This window comes from Micropterus salmoides, unplaced genomic scaffold (assembly GCF_014851395.1).
Source record: "Micropterus salmoides isolate LMB-PRFRI ecotype aquatic unplaced genomic scaffold, ASM1485139v1 Ms_hic_scaffold_22, whole genome shotgun sequence".
In the NCBI taxonomy this organism is placed as follows: Eukaryota; Metazoa; Chordata; class Actinopteri; order Centrarchiformes; family Centrarchidae; genus Micropterus; species Micropterus salmoides.
Genome location: NW_024041373.1, coordinates 5275995 through 5300104, shown reverse-complemented (window position 1 = coordinate 5300104; position 24110 = coordinate 5275995). Strand labels below are relative to the sequence as shown.

The 24110-nt window shown below is 42.4% G+C and overlaps 1 protein-coding gene, 1 long non-coding RNA gene and 1 pseudogene across 3 annotated transcripts; 2 read left to right on the top strand and 1 right to left on the bottom strand.

Moving 5' to 3' along the window:
- The first annotated feature begins 407 nt into the window (after positions 1 to 407).
- pcgf6 (polycomb group ring finger 6) lies at positions 408 to 11577 on the top strand. 2 transcript variants are annotated; one of them, XM_038737712.1, is made up of 10 exons: positions 409 to 849; positions 1118 to 1217; positions 1886 to 1982; positions 2299 to 2354; positions 2460 to 2519; positions 3418 to 3535; positions 5477 to 5504; positions 7091 to 7189; positions 8923 to 9009; positions 9127 to 10024. In XM_038737712.1, the coding sequence occupies exons 1-10, from the start codon at positions 772 to 774 to the stop codon at positions 9175 to 9177; spliced, it is 774 nt and encodes a 257-aa protein (XP_038593640.1). In that variant the 5' UTR covers positions 409 to 771; the 3' UTR covers positions 9178 to 10024. The 2 variants fall into 2 exon arrangements, with proteins under 2 accessions (XP_038593641.1, XP_038593640.1); XM_038737713.1 differs by lacking the exons at positions 8923 to 9009; positions 9127 to 10024 and adding an exon at positions 11469 to 11577 and having other exon boundaries at positions 408 to 849.
- LOC119917385 lies at positions 11469 to 17133 on the bottom strand (annotated as a pseudogene).
- LOC119917403 lies at positions 11586 to 13778 on the top strand. The gene is made up of 3 exons (XR_005447270.1): positions 11586 to 11648; positions 13221 to 13290; positions 13637 to 13778. It is a non-coding gene; the product is annotated as an uncharacterized LOC119917403 (long non-coding RNA).
- Positions 17134 to 24110: the final 6977 nt, after the last annotated feature.

The following is a 24110-nucleotide window of genomic DNA, read 5'->3' as shown; positions in this document are numbered from 1 at the left end:
TGCCTCGAGCGCCCCCTGCTGGCAAAATCAGAGCTTAACCGTCCTAACCGGAAAACACGTCATCGTGAACTCAATATAAATGTATATATGTATTTAGAGAAATACAGGTACTATATGCTGTTATATGCTATGCTGTAGGTCTAATTCCAGTTCAGGTCTTTCATTTAGCATTAATTTTCCATTAAATTGCGGGTGGGTTTCTTAAGTGTTGTGAAATAATGTTTTTTGAGAGTTCGTTGGTCTGCAGTTTTTTCTACACAGTTACAGATTCCATGATAATGTAAGGATGATGTAAAGGCCGGGGGGTGTTCAGAAATTAAATGTGAAATAGGTTTATTTTTGTATGGAATCTAAATTTTCTGGTCAGGTCACATTTATTGTGAAGGATTCAGGCCGGAAGCCGGATTGTTATTGCCGCTCGCGAAACACGAGCGAGGGAAATTGAGTCGCCAACGAGTGTGAAGACGGCGACAAATATAAAGTTATGAAGTAGTCTAATTTCGTGTTAAATTGTTCTTTTATAGTAATATAACAGACCGAGTCCCTTCATCTAGCTAATTTAGGCAATATAACAACCAAGCGATAACTGCAGCGTCTGAGCGCGTGTGTTTATGTGTTTATTGTTGTATGTATTAAGGAAGCTAATGTTAGCCAGCTAGCCAAGCGTAGAAAAGTCACCACACGTTTACTGGCAACTAAATATACGTACGTTTAGCGCTAAGTTGTACTTTAGAAAAGTGAGGTTTGTTGTGTTGTTAGCAGCTGTTGGGAATGTCACCACCTCCATATGGTCGCAGGAGTCATGCGGGGTCATCAACAAACATATCAGAGAGCGATTCAGAGGACGAGGTAGGTTTACAGATATTTCCTCATAACGAACGTCTCTTTCACTTTACTTTATTCCTAACGAAGACGGCGTTTTCGCTCGCATCGTTTTCTGACAGCTGACATTATCCTACATGCTTGAGCTGCTCTGCTTAGTGACCTGAAACCTGCTACCTGACACTTAATATTGCTTTTTATCTATGTTTTTGAGGCAGTCACGAGTTCATGCGATGTAAATGCAGCGACATGGCAATTTTTAAGCAGTAACTGTGACTATGATTTATTCCCACAGCCGAAGCTCCCCCTCAATCAATTTTATCCATATATCCGCTGTGCCCTTTGCTGCGGCTTCCTCATCGATGCCACCACCATCACAGAGTGCCTGCACACATGTGAGTCTCAACAAAGCTCTGCTTTAGCTCCTGGAGCCCTCAGAGGACTTTAAGAGGATTCAGTGGTGTTAAATGAGTTGCGTGGATAATTGAATACGTCCCTTACACCGCTGAAGACATACAGCAAAGTGCAAGCATTGATTGTGCTTCTCCTTTGGGAATCAAACCTTTTGGGTTGCATTAAGGCAGACAGGAAACATGGGAATTGATATGTATTAACGGTACAAACTGTGGTTTCATAGTGTGCCTTCTAGACCACTAGACTGTCAGGATGCCCATAACAACATTTCATCTTTAGTCCCAGTAACACCATGTGTCAGATTTAAGACCACAGACAAGAGCTAAACAGGTGTGGTCAGTGTATTGGCTGATATTAGCTCATCGCTGATATGTCTGTATCAGCATATGTAGATATGCTGATAATTAACAATAAATTTCAGGACAAAAATGCAAAGTTTATTTTTAAACTTTTAAACATACTGCTCACTATATGTCTCGGTCACAGTACCAAAAAGGATTCTTCAAAAATGTTTATGCAGCTGATATTTAGTTATTATGTTAATTAAACTGTCAGATATTAATATCAGTATTGGCCATATTAATCTTACTATGCCACTGACATAAGGTCCTGACTGTGTCTTAATATTGTGATGTGTTTTATCTTCAAGTTTGCAAAAGCTGCATCGTGAAGCACTTTTTCTATAGCAACAGGTGTCCCACCTGCAGCATTGTAGTCCACCAGACACAGCCACTTTACAACATAAGGTAGGTCTGTTCATTCTTGATGTATTTGGATCACCTTCTGTCTGTTGGATGTATAGATGGTTGTCAATCAAACCCTTCTTTTAGTTGAGTTTAAGTTTTTGAGAAAGTCTTTAAAAGTGTGATTAAACACTACAGGGTTATTCTGAAACTCAAATGCATTAATTGTCTTGTACATACGGTTAGTTTATTGTTGAAAGTTTGACATTTTGACATGAGGAATTCTAAAATTGAGTTGTTGAAATAAAATATATGGATTGGAAATCTGTTGTCACTCAGATAAACTGTCCGTGTTAAACTTCAAACACTTTTCCTGCAGGCCTGACAGACAACTGCAGGATATCGTTTACAAAATGGTTCCCTTCCTGGAGGAGCGTAAGTACAGTACATATACTTTCAGATGTATTAAACGCAATTCATGTACATTATGTGTCGTTTTCTGTTAAATTTCTAATGTGAACCTTTTTTTTTATACCGCAGTCGAAAGAGAACAAATTAATAAATTCTACAAAGAGAGAGGGCTGGATGTGCCAAAAACAGGTAAAATAGTTCAGTTTAAGTAAACAGGCTTGAGGCAATGTTAGCTTGTCATTTATTCTCAGTGTATAATGTAATGTATTTCACTTTCTGTGTAAATGAGTTGATGAAGTATTATTATTATTATTTACTTAAATTGCAATGATGATCCACACACTACAGAAGCATTTACCACTGTTCATAGGTTGGTCATAGAGCTGAGGACCTGTACTACACCACTCTATTATCTGTCAATGAGTAACAAATTGGTCTTCTCTAACTGCAGTGCCATGTTTGAACAATCAGAGTATTTCTGACAACACAACCTAGACATAATTACAGTTGGGTATCTGTTCAATTTGATCAATTCTGTTTTTTTACTGAATCTCGGTTGTGATTCACCACAAATCTCGTCACTGTGACATTCATCCTCTTCCTCCTTGCTCATCTTCTCCATCATGGTTAAAGTGAAAGGAGTCTCTGTACTAGAGGGGCGTCTCTGGGGACTCGCATCTAAGAAAAATATATAGCATCAAAGGTGAATGTCAATCACCTGTGTTTTGTACCTGAGCGTAGTAGCAGTGGCAACGTCTGGGGTGTTATTGTAGCTGGAATACCTCAACACTGCGTGTTAAAGTAAATGCTTTGTCATATTGGAGCTGCTTCCTCCCTTGCACCAAATATCCTAACTGCAGGTTTTGCATTTTGCTGTGTCGTTAACTTTCTTAGAGAAGCTAAGCCAAACATTTTAGTGTTTGCTGCTGTTCGATGTGGTCCAGGAACGCAAACAGAATTACTTTCTTCGCGCATGCTTTGTCGACGTACTGTGTAACAAATGATGTGACATTAGGTCCGTGTAGCAGGTCCTGGCAGATAAGTACAACTTTTATAGGCTGGAATGCTTCTTTTTCCTGCGTTGCAGTTGTGGTCTCCCCTCCTGGTCCTGTTGTGTTAAGGAGGCAGAAGAAGGATAACATTCCCCAGTCTGTGTTCACCATTCCTCCTGAACTGGACGTTTCTCTGCTGCTGGATTTTGTTGGGTAAGGATCTATTGGTGCAATAATAATTGTGTAGCTCTTCTAAACTTTCCAAATGTTATCGACCGAATAGATGAAATTCTGATAAATGCCATTTAAAATGAGTCATTTCGCAGGGGTTGTGACGCTCAAAACATCGAACACAAAAGTATCCACCGTTTTACAGCCCCTTGATTGGCCTCTAGTAAAACTGGCTTCTAAGCACGGAGCACTTCCTGGGAGCTTGGAGGAAATGCTATCCTACCAAGCTGACCAATCACAGTTTTTGTAGTTAGATATTTCAGGAGGTGCACGTCATTTGCCTGTAGGTGTTTCTGTTAACAATCATTTACATAACTATCAATTTGTATGGGAAATGACAAAGAGTTAGACAATATTGTTATGGTGGTTAAGGTACTATTTGGTCCCTTGAATAGAAGGTCAGTGTAAAGGAGGTACCATAAAGCCTGATTGGTACTGCTGCGGAGGGTCTACGTGCGTAGCTACGCCGTAGGCTATCCACGTAGCCATGCCTTTATACTCGGTCAAATATATTGATCCGCTGTGTTACAGCCGCTGTTTTGGCCGCTAGTCAAAGTTACTTCAAAGCACGGGGCACATCCTGTCGGCTCGGAGGATTGCGAGGCTACCCGGCCGACCAGTCACAGCACTTGCGGTCCGCGTAGCCTGGACGTCTAGTTAAATTTTTCAGGAGGTGCACGTCATGTCAACGGCGTAAGTGACGGCGTAGGGTAGGGGGCTACGCAGAGGCTGCGCGGTCAATTCGACGCAGAAGTAAAATTATACTTAACAGCTAGGGTGGGGAAAACAAAACACTGCAGGTTAATACCTCTTACTGTACCTCGTTTACTGTCCTGGTGTGGGAACACGTTTTGACAAATAAACGTAGGTCTCCGTTAGACGCCTGGTCTGGTTTTTATAGAAGTTCTTTGAATGTATAAAACCTCTTAAATCCCGCCGGGTCGCCCGCTTTAGCCGGTTCTAAGCTGCTTAAGATTGTTAATACAAATATTAATGTTTGAACGTGTGATCAATATGTCCGTATGGACATCGTTAGATCGGTTAGATTCTCCTAAATTCAATTGTTCACTTAATTTGATGGAAATAACGAGTCCCAAAGTCTAATTCATATAGATTTACGTGTAACTGTCATGGTAGAAGAGATTACCTTTTGAAGCACTCATTAAGTCCGAATGTGTCCATTCCTTGATTATTTATATTCCTTTAGTCTGTAAGGGTCCACTGTTCAAAAGAATCAAAATAGCATATGTACAAATGAATTTAAGTTGTGAATCCTGTCATGTGAAGTCCATCGCTCTCTGTCTGCTAACTTCTACCACACTTCTCTCAGACTGCACCGTGTTGTTGGGCATGTTTGTTTTCATTACATTGCTGCCTACAAAATAAAAGTGCATCAGCCGTCTGTCAGAGCTAGATCAAACGAATTAGTGTATTTTTGATATTATTAGATATATTTTATACAAGTAATTTTCATACTGTTTGAAATAAATAAACTGTTTTCATAGTAGTTTCAGTTTTGTGCAAAAGTATTAAAAGCCTGTCCCAAATATAGGCAGGTTTAATTCAGTGATTTTAGCAAATAAAAGCTCGGGCTATTAATCAAAGTTTACGGTAATCCAATTTGTGTCTTAGGTGTAACTAATTTTCTTTGGTGGGAATCCTGTGAAACATACGAGATAAGAGAGGTAACAAGTTTGAGTTCAAAAGAGTGGGACTTTGCCTGTAGACATTGACCTGAATTCGGTTCCTGGGTACCTCATATTCTGCTTTGAGGGAAAAGGGGAACTCAGTTTGTTGAAGTGTATGGAATTACCATGCTGTTACAAAGACATGCCACAAGATGGGGCCATTGTCTTACATGGACTGTTTGCTTAGTACCAAAAAGTTGTACTTACTGTATATTGATTCTTGTTTTGTTTTCAGGGCAGAAGAGGGCATCAGTAACTATAAGGTAATGACTTTAAAAAATGATTTCTAACAGCTAGATTATAGTACTGCACTGCGACATAAATTATAAGAAGAAGCTGGATGATAATTTGATAATTGTATTAAAGGCTGCACCCAGGCCTGATGAACCATTAGGATATCCCTGCTCAAGCTATCCCGTAATTACAGGCTTAGATGTTGTAAACAGTCTGTTGGACATACTGTCAAGAATAGTTTTCTTCAGCTCAACTGCAACAAATGCACACCTCTTTTCATTGCTCCCTCAGAAGCTCTGCCCCCCCCAAATTCATAGACATGCTTTGCCAAGGTGTCCAGTACTACTAGTATCTTTGCTGAAATATGGCACAATTTACACTCTGCCGGCTGAGGCACATTAGCCTCAATAAGGTGGCATGTTTTTCTAGTACTGTAGAAAAGGTGACAAAAGCCGGTCAATATTTAAAATAAATACTCCCACACAGCAAGTGATGGACTGTTGTTGTTACTGCTGCTGCACAGTTAACCGGTTTGGATCAGCCATCACAAACATCAGCAAATGGACGAAACAATACTGACCTATCGTTTGTGTGAAATAGCAAAGCTAACCTTACTCACCTTTCAAGCAGAAACAGCAACCTGCTTGTCAGTGTTCACTTCTTTCTAATCTTGGAGGTGTCTCCAGCATTTAGATGCCTCACTGATGTTAACACGGGTCTTCACCTTGCCGGGACATATAACTTGTTTCACAATTTGTACTCTTCCGAACTTTTCCTCTGGCTGTTTCTCAGCCTCTCTCCTTCTAGACTGTGCCTACAGTACAGCAATGAATCCAGCATGTTTAAATGCACCGGTGTTTACAACTTTCTCTCTCCCACTGCTTCAAAATATTCACTATATCACCCCCACTCATGAAAATGAATTATAATATTACAATAGTACACTATAAGAATTGTATAGTGTCTCATATTAATTATTATTATTATTACTATAAGATCACTACTAAGAGCCAGTCTGCAGTGTAGATCGTATACTTCTCTGATAAACCACAGAATTGTAGAGCAACAGGCTTCGTGATCAAAGAAGGTTTTTATATGATGTCTCTCTCTCTTTCACCTGCATGAGCTATCGCTCGCTATCGTGTTTGTTGGACAGCTAGGCGCTGGCAGCTAATGTTAATGAACTACCACAGCTTGAATGCAGTAAACTGCCATTTAATGTTAGCTTACTCGCTAACCTCTATGGGGAATTATAGCAGTAAGCTAATCAGCTAGAAAAGCAGTGACAGTAGGTAGTGCAGTAGTGACATGCTTATCCATACAATGTGTGTGGGCTGTGATAAACACTGAACTAAAAGATCTGTAGAGCTGCTGTGAGTTACATGTCATGTCAAAAACTAGTTTCAAGTGAATTAATTGAAATTGTTTTTAAGGTTGCACCAAATAGGAATCTTGTGTAGGTTTTAAATGTGCTTGTAGACAAAACAAATTTTTTTCAGTTTCATAATTTTAAATTACATAGCTCCAATTTAATTAAATATTCGGTGTAGTTTATGATGAAGTACATTCTTCTGATAAACTTTAATAGAGTTTATTCCACCCTGTGCCTGTTTAGCCATTAGAGAGGCGGTATGTTCGTGTGTCAGGCGAGGCTACTATCCGCCACGTGGAGCTGTTCATCAGGAGGAAGATGGAGCTGAGCCCAACCTGCCAGGTGAGTCTGCCAGGCTTACAGCCAGTGAGTTCACAAAGTCACATTCAGTCTTGATCCTGATTGTTGCCTCAGACAGAATTGGAAGCAGGACAGCGAAGGAAGCATTACAGTATAGTGTAGGCATGACCAGAGTCACACTGGTTTATGTAAATGAGTGGGTGACAGCAATTTGCAATTTTGTAATGGTCAACAGTGTTAACAAAATGGTGTGCAGACAGTTAGATTGTGTGACCTAACTATACTAAATTCCACTAATGTCATCACTTATGAGCAATGCGGTATATGATGCATATAAAAACAACCGTGTCTGTCGTCATCTTTGTAAACCCACACACCAGCAGTGTCTTGACATATTGGGATATACCACAGTTTTATTTCCTAGTGTTGGTGCAAGTCATCTCTTCAGAAAAGAAGCTGTTTGATGGTGCAGATGGTGTGTGTTGTAGTTGATCTCACAAATAAACAGTAGATTGTACTATTTGTAATAGTTGTAGTTTTACCAATTTTAAAAGGTATTTGAAAAGATGATTGTAAACTTGTTACAAACCTGGCATGGTATCAAAGGGTTATTTATAAGTCACATGTCTAGTTCATAGTCTGATGGTTGATATCTTATTGAAAGACGTGTCCCCCTGTAAGCATTATTAACGTGGTAAAGAATTGCAGGAGAAATCTGGTTGTCCATTAGTAATACGCCATTCGACAACACAGTGATGCTGGTGAAATCCACATCGGGGGTCTGTCTGTACGGGTCAGTATGTGTCAGCCGTCCCTCCTTCACGATCCTCCTCTCGACAAGGGTCGGATGCAGGTCAGAGTGTGTCCGGCTTTGGTTAATTAATAAAATTATACAATGTTTAAATGCCATTTAGCCAACTTGCCAAAAAGAGCAAGAGATAGGGACTGAGGTCAAAAATGGAACAGAAAGTGCGTAAGTGTGCAGTGCGGAATGAGGAATACATATGTGTGCACTGGGGAGACGAAACCACTGCTAAATACAAGCAGAGCCCAACATAAAGGGTGAACTGCTTGGGTCAAAATTGAGCAGGGTGCCAAATTCTAAAGGACAACAGACACGCCTTAAGGAAAACCTCAATCGGATTATAATCAAATAATTAGTGCAGTGATATACCACATGTCTGTCTCAGAGCGCTGAACATGCTGTAAGTTTCATGATTACAAATATTAGTGTTATGATCAGAAGTGTAGTAACAAGTTTTTTTTTTGAGAGCACAAACCGAAATGGGTAAGTGTGGTCAGTTTGACAGAGCGTTCAGGTGTTGGTGTATTTTGTATTTAGTAACACGTGGACAAGGATTAGAAGCTTACGCTGATTTGCTGGCCTCAGTGCTGCACTGCCCTGGCCTGTCTGGACAAACCTGGAGAGGACAAAGACTAACCAAGGGTTACTGTCCATTGGAGCAGAGTGTGTAACTCTTCCCTTTTAAATCTAAAAGTTTTAGTCTACCCTGTCATCTCCTTCCAGTTTATCATAAATATCTACGGCATTTCCTGTATGTTCACTGTTTTGGTCACTTAAATGTTTCCCTGCATGTTTTGATGTGGCACTGGGTACACTACATCAATCATTTTCTGAAGCACAGAATTTTGATGCCTAGATACTTTATTGCAAAATCATGTCCTTGAATCCTTGAATTATAAACCACACACACAGTTCTGTAGGCATCACAGGCCTCGTGGGCTGGTCTGAAGTGTTTCTGCATTTCCTGCAGGTGGATGTGGTTTGTGGAGATCACCTCCTAGATCACTACCAGTCTCTCAAAGACATTCAGAACTCTGTTGGCGAAGAGGCGTTACAGGTAAGCACCACAAAAACACACAGTAAGAACAAAACACAATTTTAATAGTGGACGTTTTGTAGAATGCCTGGAATCCTTTTGAGTGATCCTTTTGGTCTTGTTTCCGCTTTGCTCCAGGATGGTCTGTTGGTGCTGCACTTCGGCTTGGTCCTGCCCTCCCAGTCTTGACTACAAGAGATGGATAGACTTTGTTTCTCTTTATCAGACTCATCATAATGTGGAGTAAAAGTTCTACGTTAGCATTATAACTGCTCCGCAACTTAAATGGAACTACGAAGTGTAACAGTGATGTAAAATGTAACCCTGAACTCCACTGTTCACACTATAGCATTACATTTTTCATCTTGTTGTCAGGGAAACACATGTCCCTGCTGGACATGCATTTGATTTACTGAAGTGCCAGCATGTAAAAGTGAATTTTACCTGATGAATGAAAATTACACATCTATTTCTACTGCCAAGGTATCTTTTTAGGTATCGTTCAGTGTGCTTCTGCTCCACACAAGAATGTGACTGCTGTTGTAGCTAAAACTGGAATGAAATACTGTTAGTGAGTCTGGAACTGCTCAAATTTCACAGTAAGTCTGTGAAGGCAATACATGCCTGAAAAGCTGCATCAGTGTAGTTTACCTCTTTTTTTTGGAAACCAGGGACAAACATCTTAATTTTTTTCTATTTATGATTTTAAGGGCTGACTGTGATTTCAGATAACTGGTTTAAAGGGCTTAAACAAAAGTACCACTGCCAAAGGTTTGTGCGTGTTTATATAGAGAGTATCTTTAAATACAGCTTGCTTCTTGTTGATTTACACATTTAATTTAAAGTTTATAATTTGTATAGACTGCTGATATAAACTGATTTAGTTGACTTGATAAAACATGCTTTCAGTACAACTCACCGGAGCACTAAAGAAGTTATTTAAAGGGAGTTTGCAGAAAGACGTCTGTGATATGTTCTCTTATACCTTTCCTACTTGCTTTTGTCACAATGAATTAATAAATGACTGCACAACTAAGAAATGTTTCCTGTTTGTGTTGATGTGTATCTGTAATACCAGACTTTTAAGACACACGGTACAATAACACATGGAATAAGTGAAAGTCCGGTTTCTGTACTTAAATGTACATAAATGCTCAACCATGACTAAATTGTTCTGGGTGGAAAAAAACAACCAAAAAATGTACTTTATTCACCAGTGATGCATCACAAAACGGACAGCTCGGATTTATAGGTGTCCCCCAAGTCAACCAGTCAATGTAATCTGTCGGAGATGAGAGAGAAGTTTGCATTCCTCCATGACCACAGCTAGATAATATAAAGCCTGTCCGAAATGATGTGTATTATCTAGTAGTTTAATATTTTGCTATACTATAAGAATTCTTCATTTCAAAAGCCAAATATTTGAGTTTCTTCTACCCTTCAGTGGATGTTAAATTTCTAAGAGTCCAAGTTGTTAGTGAGTTGAGACTCATTCCCAGGGTGCCATGAACTAGTGCAGAATCACATCTAACTGGAGCGGCCTTGGATGAACCTCCTCCTGTATCTGTGTGAATACGCTGACTTGCATAATGAAAGCATAGAAAACATGTCACTCATGTCATTTTATTTATTGCACTTTTCAGTGCAACTGAAACAAGAAGTGGTTTTCCAGTATGACACTGCAGCCAGGTGAAATGATCTGTGCTAACAATTGGACTACACTATGTAATGCATTGAATATTTTTGATTGCTAAAACATTGACCACATACTAACAACCATGATGACTATTCTTTCTGCCACTATAGGGTTTTCCACCAGACAGTATGTGATTATGTTAGCATGGGGGAAACATTTACACATTGTGATGTCATAAAAGAAAACACAATGGTGCAAAGAAACAGCCAGCAGACAGTCACCCTCCATCCACCCTATGTGCCCACAGTGCTTCAAAACTGAACGTTCATTGACAATACACTGCAACAACAGAACTACGCTAACATTGTGTCTTTTTCTTAAGAAATGAACTCTATCTGAGCAACTTTTTTTCCATCACCTGTCACACAGGTATTAGTGAAATCTCACACAGCAGCTAAATGGAAATACCGAGATCATTCAATACTTGGTTGCATTATTTACTATCGTACAATTTATGCAACATGTTTATCTCCTCTGGAGACGTACAGTACATTTCGTCTACATTTTCTGACTGGTTGTTAAATGATAAAGCTGTGTGACTTTGTAATACTGACGTTTTATTTCAAGACAATTTGATCATTTTAGAGTCCAGAGATAATCTAAATACTGAGCCCCGGGAAAAACGTCTAATTTTGTATTTCTTTGAATAATCTTTCAACCTTCCAAAATATTGACTTTCAGTTCTAATTCTAAAACATTTGCATTAGTGTTTCCCCTAATAAATACAGTATGTGACTATGAACTCACTATACATACACAGTGTTTCTCTTTTCTCACTTTCCAGATTTCCCTGTCCCTCTTCAGTTGTTGGAGTTAATGTCTGCCTCATCTTTATCCTCACTGCTCTCCTTGAAGCTTTCCTTCTTGGCCCCTTCTTTCTCCCTCTGGCTGCTCTTGGAGAGCCGGCTGAGGCTCGGGCCTGGAAGCTGTAGCTGGTTGCACCAAACGACATCCCCGAGTTAAAGTGAGTCTCCTCCCCCTCCAGCAGTTTCCTGATGGGATCAAACAAAACAAATGTCAGACTGGACACACAGACTTAATGCACCTCACAATGCGTAAAGATTTCTAATGAGCCTACTAGTCAAGAGATCTTTTGTATGGTTTGCCCTTTTAATCCAGCCAGCACCTGTAGGCAGCTATCTCAATGTCCAGGGCCATCTTGACATTGAGCAGGTCCTGATACTCTCTCAGGTGCTGGGCCATCTCACTCTTCATATTCCTCAGCTCAGTATCCAGGTGGCCAATAGTGTCCTGTTATAGAATAAATAAGAATGGAGTTAGATGAGAGTGAAGCTGAGAGATTGCCTTTGTGTCCAACACAGTATTTGGAGTAAATTCACCTACCTATGTATATTTAATCTACTGTGTCATAGGCTTTCCTGTGGTATAACCGCTGACCATAGGATTTCCTTTTATCCTTAAAGGGATAACAATAACCTGTGAGGCTTAACTTTACCTGCTCTAAAACGCCAGTGAAAGCAGATGGCCTTCCTGTATGGGATTTAGCAGGTCAGAGGTTAATCTAAATGACACACAGGGTCAATTCACTAATAACTGTTTCAGTCGGTCTCACAGTCACAGGCTTGTTAAAGTGATTACCACACACTAAAGGTGTGACCTCAGACTTTGAACCTGAATTAGACGATCTTGACGCTAAGTAGTCAAAGTCTTCATTTCAAATTTCCCAAAACCAAAAACTCAGAGCATCAAGAGTGGTGAGTATGGCATTGCTGTTCAGATACCAGTAATGACATGTTCATGGATAATTTTTGAGACCCAGCAATTATACCAGTACTGAGAGCCAAAACTGGGCCCAAGAGGTTTACAGACAAATTATAATAATCAGAGAGCGTATGAGGGATTGTTTTAAATGATTGTCGGTATGCTGGATTCCTTTTGCTTCTACTCTGGCCATGACATCTCTAAGTTGTGTGCTCCGTGCTGTGCGAGGTTAGCTAACAGCTTTACTTAAGCTGTCACATAATTCATGAGGAACTTGACCCTGAGATCTGCTCCCTACCAATCCTATTACTACTCTGCAGAGTTGTAGACAGTAATGACAGCAGTGCTGCAGCAGGTGACTTTCTTTTCCCCCAGCACATTTTAAAAGTAGACCATTTACAACTCAGAAAGTGCACGTGTAATATCTTAATGTCCAAGGACTGCATCAAAGTAACAGTATTTGTTATCTTGTGCTTGTTTAATGCCTGCTAAAGATTTTCTCATCTCTTTTGTAGAGTTTTATGCTATACAGTTATACTGGCACAGCAACTATGTATACTATGAGTATACTATGAGATTTTGGTGTATTTGGACACAATATCCTTATTTTGTGTTATACTTAAAAAGACAAATATTAAAGGGTTGCTTCACCCAAATGATATAGGTTTTGTTTTTTTTAAACAACAACAAAAAACATTTTCATATTTATCACTTGTGGTATCTGGCTATAGATTTGTCTGTTGTTTGTCGTTGAGGTAGTTTACATTCTACAGTTACAAAACTTTCCTACTACATGTCTGTATTTCTCCACCAGTATTTTATTCCTGGCAGTGTGAAAAGGGCTTTGAAACAACAACTAGATCTTCAGACTGGGAAATGAAACAGTAAGGCATGCAGTAAATTAGTTTCATGGAAAGAACTGTGTAATCTGGCAATAATTGTAGCGGGGGAAAAAAGAGAACTAACGAGAATGTTTTGTGCCAATTGCTATGGCCCTACTGGATACCCAGGAGAAAGTCTGTCAGTTTTTGTGTAATTTGAGTGAAAAAACCCTTTTAGGAGACCAGGGTACAGTAATCCTGATAGCAACATAAAGCCTACTATATGTTCCCCTGATTTATCCCAGTTACAGAATACTCACTATTCTATTTAATGACTATGATTGCTTGCCTGCATAGCTGTGACTTCAGTGTTGTGTGCATCCTCCATCTCTGTGATCTGCCTCTCCAGAGACTCATTGGTGCCCCTCAGGGTCTCTATCTCAATGGTCTTGGACTGCAGCTGCCTCCTGAACTCATTGATCTCCTCCCTGCTGGCCCTCATGGCCTCGTTGCTCCTGGTGGCCTGCTCGCTGAGGCTGGCAAACTTGCTCTTGTACCACTCATCAGCCGACTGCAGGTTTTTGGAGGCGATGGACTCGTACTGGTTGCGGATCTCCTTCAGAGCTGAGGTGAGGTCCGGTTTGGCGAGCTCGAGCTCCACGGAGACCTGCTGCGCCTCCAACATGCTGCTCAGCTCCTGGATTTCTTCATCGTGCACTTTCCTCAGGAAGGAGATTTCGTCCATCAGCAACTCCACGCGGCGCTCCAGGTCCAGGCGAACTGCTGTGGCGTCATCGACGTCCTTTCTGAAGGACCTCAAGGTCTGTTCAGCTTCTTCCCGTGCCCTCACCTCCTCATCATACTTCACATTGAGCTTCTGAAATGAGATAGGATAAGGAAAGGTTTAAAACATGAGATGAAAGTTTAGACATGACAAAGAGAACACATGAAATTATGACTCAAAAACAAATGACTTGTGATTTCTGTGGGGAAATTAGACTTAGCAGCAGTAAATATTAAGAGAAGAAAACATCTCCTTGCATACGCCTTATCCTATTTAAAACTACCCAGTGCATGTACCTGCAGCTCCTCCTCCATGTTGTTCCTCTCGATCAGGATGTGGTTCTTGTCCCTGCTCAGCTCCTCCACCTGTGACCGCAGGTCCTTCATCTCCTGCTGGTAGAGATGAGCGATGCGGGACGGCTCGGTCTGCTTCTGCCGCAGTGTCGCCAGCTCCATCTCCAACACTTTATTCTGCTGCTCCAGGTGCCGGACTTTATCAATGAACATGGCAAAGCGGTCATTCAGACCCTATGCAACAGGATAAACGCTTGTTTATCATCACACAAAAGCTTCCATTACGGATGCAATACCAGACACACAGCAAAGCAGAGGAATATGATTTGCTTAACCTTAAACTTGTTATAAAGCTGCATTTATCATCATTTACCATCAAAACTTATTTTAATAGCTTATATTTCTGAACACACTGTGAATCAATTAATAACTTACAATGTGTTAAAGCTGCAATTGATACGCTTACAGGTATATTAATTGGGAGCACAATCTCTAAACACAAATTTACATGTAACCTTGTTGATTTGGCATGTTAGCAAACAAATGCCACTTGCACATTTATGCTGTGTTTGAAACGGGTAAAAATGCTGTCTCAGGAGGTGTCTAACTGGACAGCGATCACATTGAGTGCTGTTCGGAACAGTTTGAAGAATCTTTTTCTGTCTCGTAAGATGCCTTCAAACTTCCCATGTAACAGTCAGTTTTGAAGGCAGCATCGATGATGCTTGATGCTGCTTATTACCCAGAAATCTGTGTTTGGGAGTTTGTGAAAAGTGGACAAGATGGTGGACAAACAAGCCAAAAATTGTCTACAAATAGTAGTTTTGAAAAAAAAATTATTTTTTGAAAAGTTAGTGAGCTAAACACTGAACTGTCATATTAGCCCATGACTGCAACCAACCAAGTTTATTCAGTATAATTTCTGAGGTGTCTGAGCCATTCACCTGTTCATTAGCTAGCTAGCTGACGCTAAGGCTAGTGGCTGACAGCCAGATGAGACACAAGATAGCGTGCTGACGTCACACGTTGCTGTAAATGCTGTCCTAAAAGGCTGTTTGAAACCAGTGTTCATAGAGATGCCTTCACACCAAAGTAATGCCTTCTGAGGTACCTTTCTATTACGGTAGTGAGGCAACTGCCTTCTGTTTTGAACAGAGCCCTAGTGTGTTTCTGGACACCTGATAAAATTAACCCAATATTCACTCTCCTTTTAGTTCTGTTTTGGTCTCCAGAAACATCTGACTTTTTAGCTGCTAAATGTTCCACTATGTTCACCAGCTAGGTGCTAACTTTGTCTGCAATTTGCTGCTGCAGGAAGTGTACAGTGGGTTTATCTGAGCCTTTTCACTGAAAACAGCAGACAGCTACGACTGGAAATGAGGCTGATGATAGCTGGGGGGGGGGAGACTGCTGAGTCGGGTGATTATTTTCTGTGTCACTACAAGTGACCCCTTTAACACAGAGTAATTTGATCCATTGTTCATATGAAAAAAATTGATTGTGCAGCTTTAAAAAATGGGGCTGAACTGAAGAAAAGCTCCCATCGATCCCACTGATGATTTCTGTTACTGCCTTGCTGACATTGTTGTGATGGTAATCAGTTTTCTCCTCCAGGAGGAAGTAATAAATCAGAACTGCAGTGTTAAATCCAGACAGTTTCCTAAACCGCAGACAGACAGCACTCACAAGAGAAAGCTAGCTTCACCAATTAGATAAGAGAAACTAAATGGAATTCATTCAAGCCATCATTCATTTATTTATTTACACCTGTGCTTTTCTTACTATGACCCTGCCTAAAATTCAGGTTTTCAGTTGTTGTAGCTCTTCCTGCCATTTAGGTTGCCATGTATAGCAAGCAGCTCACTGACTCTGTGTGTAGGTCTTGAAGACATTTTGATGTGACGCACTCCAGGTCACATAGCCTATAGGCTAGACAGAGAATGGACTTCACAGTGAAGGAGGAGACGTTTTGTGACCACCAGCCAGCTTCTGAACTTTTTGTGTAAACTATTTATAGATTCTGGATTTGTCAAGGAGTAGGTAGACATTTAACTTTCTTTTGTGAAAATAAAAATAACTTTCAAGATTAGGTCATTGTGACACTAGAAGTTTAATTTAATATAAAGGGATTATACGAAACATAATATAGTGCCTGGCCTGATCCTGAAGGACTGGGACACCAGAATTGGAAACTAATTTACCATCATCATCATCACCACCTTATTAGCTGTGTGAAGTGTCAAAACATGATGGTTCTGCGATAAAATGTCCTGATAGAAGCTGTTGAACAAAAGCTTACTGTATCAACTATATAAGCGACTACCTCTACTGGGAAAGTCATGCCCATTAAATGCTAATTCATTGTCTAAAACTACAGGCTGTCAAAAATGGATTTTTTTTAAAATGGTGTTATTTAGTTTCAACCAGCCACACATACCTGCAGCTGCTCCTTCTCGTTCGTTCTAATTACTTTCAATTCATTGTTGACCACGGAGGTCTGGATCAGGTCGAGGGAGTCTGCGCGCACCGGAGAGAAAGAGGTGGAGGACCGGCTGCCGACCCGTCTGTACATGTTCAGGGAGGATGCGCTGTTGTGGGACGCAGCCATGGACCTGAGCCCCGGGGGGGCCCGAGGAGAGGCGCTGCTCATGCGAGAGGAGGAAATGGAAAACCTGGGGGAATCCCCGAAAATCTTCCGGTAGGATGACGAGGTGTAACGGTCTCCGTGGCTCATCTTTGCTGTGAGTCAGATTTAAAACTGAGGGGCTTAAAGAGCTTTGCAGGAGCTTAGAAACAGCAGGCTGCAAGTGGAGCGAACCATTTTACGCACGACGGTACACGACAATTTAACATTTGTGCCTTGGAGTGAACACGTTTTTTTTTTTCAAGTGATCAAAACAAACACTGATGTACATTTATTCCAGACTCATTTGAGATGTATTCATTAATTGCAAATGTGCACGAAAGCACTCTATAGTGCAACACTTTAGTTGTTTGCCCCCACTCATCATGAGCTGAACTCAAAGATCTAAGACTTTCTCTATGTACACAAAAGGCTTATTTCTCTCAAATATTGTTCACAAATCTGTCAAAATCTGTGTTAGTGAGCACTTCTCCTTTGCCGAGATAATCCATCCACCTCACAGGTGTGGCATATCAAGATGCTGATCAGACAGAGTGGGGATTGCACAATAAAAGGCCACTAGAAAATGATTATCGTTTCACTGTATTGGGGGGTTCGGAAACCAGTCAGTATCTGGTGTGACCACCATTTGCCTCACGCAGTGCAACACATCTCCTTCGCATAGAGTTAATCAGGTTGTTGACTGTGGCCTGTGGAGTGTTGGTCCACTCCTCTTCAATGGTTGTGCGAAGTTGGAGAGGGCTTATTGTAGAGAAATGAACATACAATTCCCGGCCAACAGCTCTGGTGGACATTCCTGCAGTCAGCATGCCAATTGCATGCTCCCTCAAAACTTGCGACATCTGTGGGATTGTGCTGTGTGACGGAACTGCACATTTTCTAGTAGCCTTTTTTTTATAATTTTGTTCAGTGTAAAAAAATCGGGAACATGGGGGCCATAGCACCTGCCTTATATATATATATATATATATATATATATATATATATATATATATATATATATATATATATATATATAGTTTTATAGGATAATGCTGCCGATATTAAATATTTTTTTTAAAGGAAACAAACCCCACGAAATTTCACAAACCAAAAATGTCGGGCCTTTTCATTACTTTCCAATGCCCATACTCTGGCCCACATGTTTCTCATGAAAGAAATGCAAATAAATGGTTGCAGTTTTAATTTAAACAAAAACGGTTGTTTCCTAAAACAGATGCGCACTAGCAACTCAAACAGGAGTAAATTGTATATGTTCACCAGTTCACCAGGGTTGATCTTGCCCTGACTGCATCCTGCAGCAGCTCATCAACTATCAGCCCTTCCCAAATTCACCTGCTCAGTGAGCACCTGATGCTACTGCGGTCCAGCAGCTCCCCCTCTCTGCCACTCAAAACCCTGCTTCTCATGGACCGAGCAGGAAAAAGAAAATGTCCTTCATAGCGCTTTGACTTTAAGTACAATACACTTTCTGAGTTGTTCTCTACTAGGCCTATAATAAAGCACACTTTATTTTAACATCAACAGGCGTAGATTCATCAAAAATAATTCCCACATTCATTATATGGATATGGGAATATACAGTAGGAGAGCACAGTATCAACTACCATGATGAGGGTAATCACATTATCAAACAACTAACCGGGGGCCAGGATGTATTCCTACATAGAGTACTGTACACGCTGCACCGAGTAGGAAGGAGGCATTAATAGGCCCAGCAGTTACTTTTTACCCCAGGCACTCCAGCAGATCAGATGAATCAGGCCATGGCTTTACACCTGAGAATCCCAGAGAACGCTGTGGATTCACAGGTAGTGCAGAGTGACTCGCAGTGTATAGTTACTCCACAACATTTCATTAATCTCACTTGTAGATCCTTACCAGGGAGGAAGCTACACAATGTGATCCACTTTCCAATACTGTTGTTGGTTATTACACCACAGCATCACAATTCACAATAATGAAAAATCAAACGGGCATTAATTTCATCATTTTCAGCTTTATAGCATAAAAGTGAACATTGTTTGGTTTTAAAAATTGGCTGACATTTTAACCATGGAGAAGAACATGTGACTCATCTGAGACAAATGTTTAAAAAGTTACATAACAAAACTACATTATAACAAAGCTTTCTGGAGAGATTTATACAGGTCATGCTGGGAACAGTCTTTCTAAACAACTTGATCTGATGAGCAGTGAACGATTGGTTGTCCATTCAGTCCACTCATGCATTGTGTAAGTTCTGAAATGGTTCCAAAAACTAAAAAAAATGTCATCATAACTAAATGTTTTGTGTTATGTTATAAAGACACTTCTGTTGAAGTCTGAGGAATGGCTTTGTTAGCTGCTACAACAGATTTCTTTTGATTTAAATCTTGATCATTTATATTTCAAAGTTCAAACAGCTTATTTATATCAAATAATATAAGTTAACCTTTTTAAAGTGCTGTATATTTGTCCCTGTGTGTTTAAACACATGCATCATAGATTCTTTTTAAATTTGAGCATTCCTCAATGAAACTTATAATTACAGATAGCTGCTGGCAAACTGTAATAAAATTAGAAAAGTGTTTCTGTTTTTGCTAATTCTTGCGGACTCAAATGATGATGATCTGATGACTGCAGAAATTGACTTTATTGAGCAACAGTGCAAAGGCTTATAGAATAATGACAAGTCACACTAACAGAGCAAGCTAACTGGCAGTCCTTTTAAGGGAGCGGGCTGGAAATTTAAGGCACTACATATGTCTAAGCAGCCTTTAGACTTTCATGTTCTTGGGGAGAAATTTTTGGAATAGAAGGACATCTGTCATTCAGAAACTCCCAGAAAGTTTGTTGATGCAGAGATGATTTCTGCAGTTCAGTGTCTTCAGTATAAAGAAAGTGTCCCTCTAGGTGTGACAGGCAAGGTACAATTAAATGTTTAGCTTGCTGGCATGTGCTACTCTTCAGGTATAGTTCTGGAGTGAGGACAGAGCATGAAGAAGCTTCTGGTACGGACGAGATGAGGGGGATACGTGAAGGGGCGCTGTCATCTTGGGAGAGGAGCAAGAGTTGGTGGTGAACATGGAGGATCGGGAGGAGGAAGCATCTATGATGTAGAGGGAATTGTCTGCACAGCTGATGATCCGCTCCTGGTGGATCTGGAAGTCTGTGAAAATGTGTTGTATTAGAATCATACATCATCAAACTTCTATTCAAAAAATCCCATTGCAGTCAATTGAAGGATTATTTACATGGCTTGATCATTTCTAATGCAAATTAAAAAATCCGATTGAATTGAAAATGCATGGCTAGACACTAAGACACAACCAAATATCTCATACTGCTGTGCATCAAACTGATGCCTACCTTGAGTGCTAAGTCTAGTTGGAAGAAGAAGAGCTCTTTATGGTAGATGAAGATCTGCATCCCAGTGTGGTTTTCCATATCGTGTAGGTTCATGCTGATGGCTGAGTGCTCTTCCTGCACACAAAATGAGACATGATGTACATTTTTACAAAATATGCAGCTTTTATTGATCAGCCCAGGCATGCTATTATTACTAACTTTTTTTTTTTTTTGCGTTTTATCTAAAAGGAAACTGAGTAATAACTTTTTCTTTCCTGTTAATGCTAAATAGGGGTGATAATTATTAATAAGGATGCACGTAATGAATGGAGGATGTGGCTGAATCTTACTGTCAGAAGCAGACAGAAGGCAGGGCTGCACGTGGAGGTGGCAGTACAAGTTGCTGAAAGAGGCTGTAGGTGAAGGGTCAGGCTGCAGCTGTCTGCAGGAATCTGGAGGTGGAGACCGTGGCTGGAGGTTGCTGGTGAATGCTGCAGGCAGGAGCCGGAAGAGTCTGTAGGTGGAGATTCTGGTTGTAGATGTCTGGCAGAATCGACAAGTGGTGTCAGAATGAGGATTGAGAAACATTGCTGCAGTATACTGGCATGGGGTTACCCAAAGCAACCAGATTACCGGAAATTGAAAACAACAGGGTTACATACTGAGAAAACTCGTCCTGAAGTTGGTATGGAGATGCAAAGTCTGCAAGAAGAGGCAAATGGAGGCCACCAAGAGCTGTCCGTGGAGGATGTGGCTGCATCTGACTGTCAGAAGCAGACAGTAGGCAGGGCTGTAAGTGTTTGCTATATCTGCAAGTAAAGTCTGGAGATAAAACTGGTTAGAAGAAGCTTAAGGCAGTGGCTGAGAATGCAGCTGGTTACCAGAGGTGGCAGGTGGAAGCTGCAGGCTGTCGTAGCGGCTGTAAGTGGAGGTTTGATCCTCAGCTGTCTGACAGAATCTGCAGGTGGAGGCAGGACCTGCAGGGCTCTGGCAGAAACAACTGTTACAGTCTGGGGGTGGAGGTGGAAGCTGCAGGCAGGAGCCGGAAGAGTCTGTAGGTGGAGATTCTGGTTGTAGATGTCTGGCAGAATCGACAAGTGGTGTCAGAATGAGGATTGAGAAACATTGCTGCAGTATACTGGCATGGGGTTACCCAAAGCAACCAGATTACCGGAAATTGAAAACAACAGGGTTACATACTGAGAAAACTCGTCCTGAAGTTGGTATGGAGATGCAAAGTCTGCAAGAAGAGGCAAATGGTGGCCGCCAAGAGCTGTCCGTGGAGGATGTGGCTGCATCTGACTGTCAGAAGCAGACAGTAGGCAGGGCTGTAAGTGTTTGCTATATTCTGCAAGTAAAGTCTGGAGATAAAACTGGTTAGAAGAAGCTTAAGGCAGTGGCTGAGAATGCAGCTGGTTACCAGAGGTGGCAGGTGGAAGCTGCAGGCTGTCGTAGCGGCTGTAAGTGGAGGTTTGATCCTCAGCTGTCTGCCAGAATCTGCAGGTGGAGGCAGCACCTGCAGGCTCTGGCAGAAACAACTGTTACAGTCTGGGGGTGGAGGTGGAAGCTGCAGGCTGTCGTAGCGGCTGTAAGTGGAGGTTTGATCCTCAGCTGTCTGCCAGAATCTGCAGGTGGAGGCAGACCTGCAAGGCTCTGGCAGAAACAACTGTTAAAGTCTGGGGGTGGAGGTGGAAGCTGCAGGCTGACGTAGCGGCTGTAAGTGGAGGTTTGATCCTCAGCTGTCTGCCAGAATCTGCAGGTGGAGGCAGCACCTGCAGGGCTCTGGCAGAAACAAACTGTTACAGTCTGGGGGTGGAGGTGGAAGCTGCAGGCTGACGTAGCGGCTGTAAGTGGAGGTTTGATCCTCAGCTGTCTGCTAGAATCTGCAGGTGGAGGCAGCACCTGCGGGCTCTGGCAGAAACAACTGTTACAGTCTGGGGGTGGAGGTGGAAGCTGCAGGCTGACGTAGCGGCTGTAAGTGGAGGTTTGATCCTCAGCTGTCTGTCAGAATCTGCAGGTGGAGGCAGCACCTGCAGGGCTCTGGCAGAAACAACTGTTACAGTCTGGGGGTGGAGGTGGAAGCTGCAGGCTGACGTAGCGGCTGTAAGTGGAGGTTTGATCCTCAGCTGTCTGCCAGAATCTGCAGGTGGAGGCAGCACCTGCAGGGCTCTGGCAGAAACAACTGTTACAGTCTGGGGGTGGAGGTGGAAGCTGCAGGCTGACGTAGCGGCTGTAAGTGGAGGTTTGATCCTCAGCTGTCTGTCAGAATCTGCAGGTGGAGGCAGCACTGCAGGGCTCTGGCAGAAACAACTGTTACAGTCTGGGGGTGGAGGTGGAAGCTGCAGGGTTGTAGCGGCTGTAAGTGGAGGTTTGATCCTCAGCTGTCTGCCAGAATCTGCAGGTGGAGGCAGACCTGCAGGGCTCTGGCAGAAACAACTGTTACAGTCTGGGGTGGAGGTGGAAGCTGCAGGCTGTATAGCGGCTGTAAGTGGAGGTTTGATCCTCAGCTGTCTGTCAGAATCTGCAGGTGGAGGCAGCACCTGCAGGGCTCTGGCAGAAACAACTGTTACAGTCTGGGGGTGGAGGTGGAAGCTGCAGGCTGACGTAGCGGCTGTAAGGGAGGTTTGATCCTCAGCTGTCTGTCAGAATCTGCAGGTGGAGGCAGCACCTGCAGGGCTCTGGCAGAAACAATGTTACAGTCTGGGGGTGGAGGTGGAAGCTGCAGGCTGACGTAGCGGCTGTAAGTGGAGGTTTGATCCTCAGCTGTCTGCTAGAATCTGCAGGTGGAGGCAGCACCTGCAGGGCTCTGGCAGAAACAACTGTTACAGTCTGGGGGTGGAGGTGGAAGCTGCAGGCAGTCGTAGCGGCTGTAAGTGGAGGTTTGATCCTCAGCTGTCTGCCAGAATCTGCAGGTGGAGGCAGCACCTGCAGGGCTCTGGCAGAAACAACTGTTACAGTCTGGGGGTGGAGGTGGAAGCTGCAGGGACGTAGCGGCTGTAAGTGGAGGTTTGATCCTCAGTCTGCCAGAATCTGCAGGTGGAGGCAGCACCTGCAGGGCTCTGGCAGAAACAACTGTTACAGTCTGGGGGTGGAGGTGGAAGCTGCAGGCTGTGTAGCGGCTGTAAGTGGAGGTTTGATCCTCAGCTGTCTGCCAGAATCTGCAGGTGGAGGCAGCACCTGCAGGGCTCTGGCAGAAACAACTGTTACAGTCTGGGGGTGGAGGTGGAAGCTGCAGGCTGACGTAGCGGCTGTAAGTGGAGGTTTGATCCTCAGCTGTCTGCCAGAATCTGCAGGTGGAGGCAGCACCTGCAGGGCTCTGGCAGAAACAACTGTTACAGTCTGGGGGTGGAGGTGGAAGCTGCAGGCTGTCGTAGCGGCTGTAAGTGGAGGTTTGATCCTCAGCTGTCTGCCAGAATCTGCAGGTGGAGGCAGCACCTGCAGGGCTCTGGCAGAAAAACTGTTACAGTCTGGGGGTGGAGGTGGAGCTGCAGGCTGTCGTAGCGGCTGTAAGTGGAGGTTTGATCCTCAGCTGTCTGCCAGAATCTGCAGGTGGAGGCAGCACCTGCAGGGCTCTGGCAGAAACAACTGTTACAGTCTGGGGGTGAGGTGGAAGCTGCAGGCTGTGTAGCGGCTGTAAGTGGAGGTTTGATCCTCAGCTGTCTGCCAGAATCTGCAGGTGGAGGCAGCACCTGCAGGGCTCTGGCAGAAACAACTGTTACAGTCTGGGGTGGAGGTGAAGCTGCAGGCTGTCGTAGCGGCTTTAAGTGGAGGTTTGATCCTCAGCTGTCTGCAGAATCTGCAGGTGGAGGCAGCACCTGCAGGGCTCTGGCAG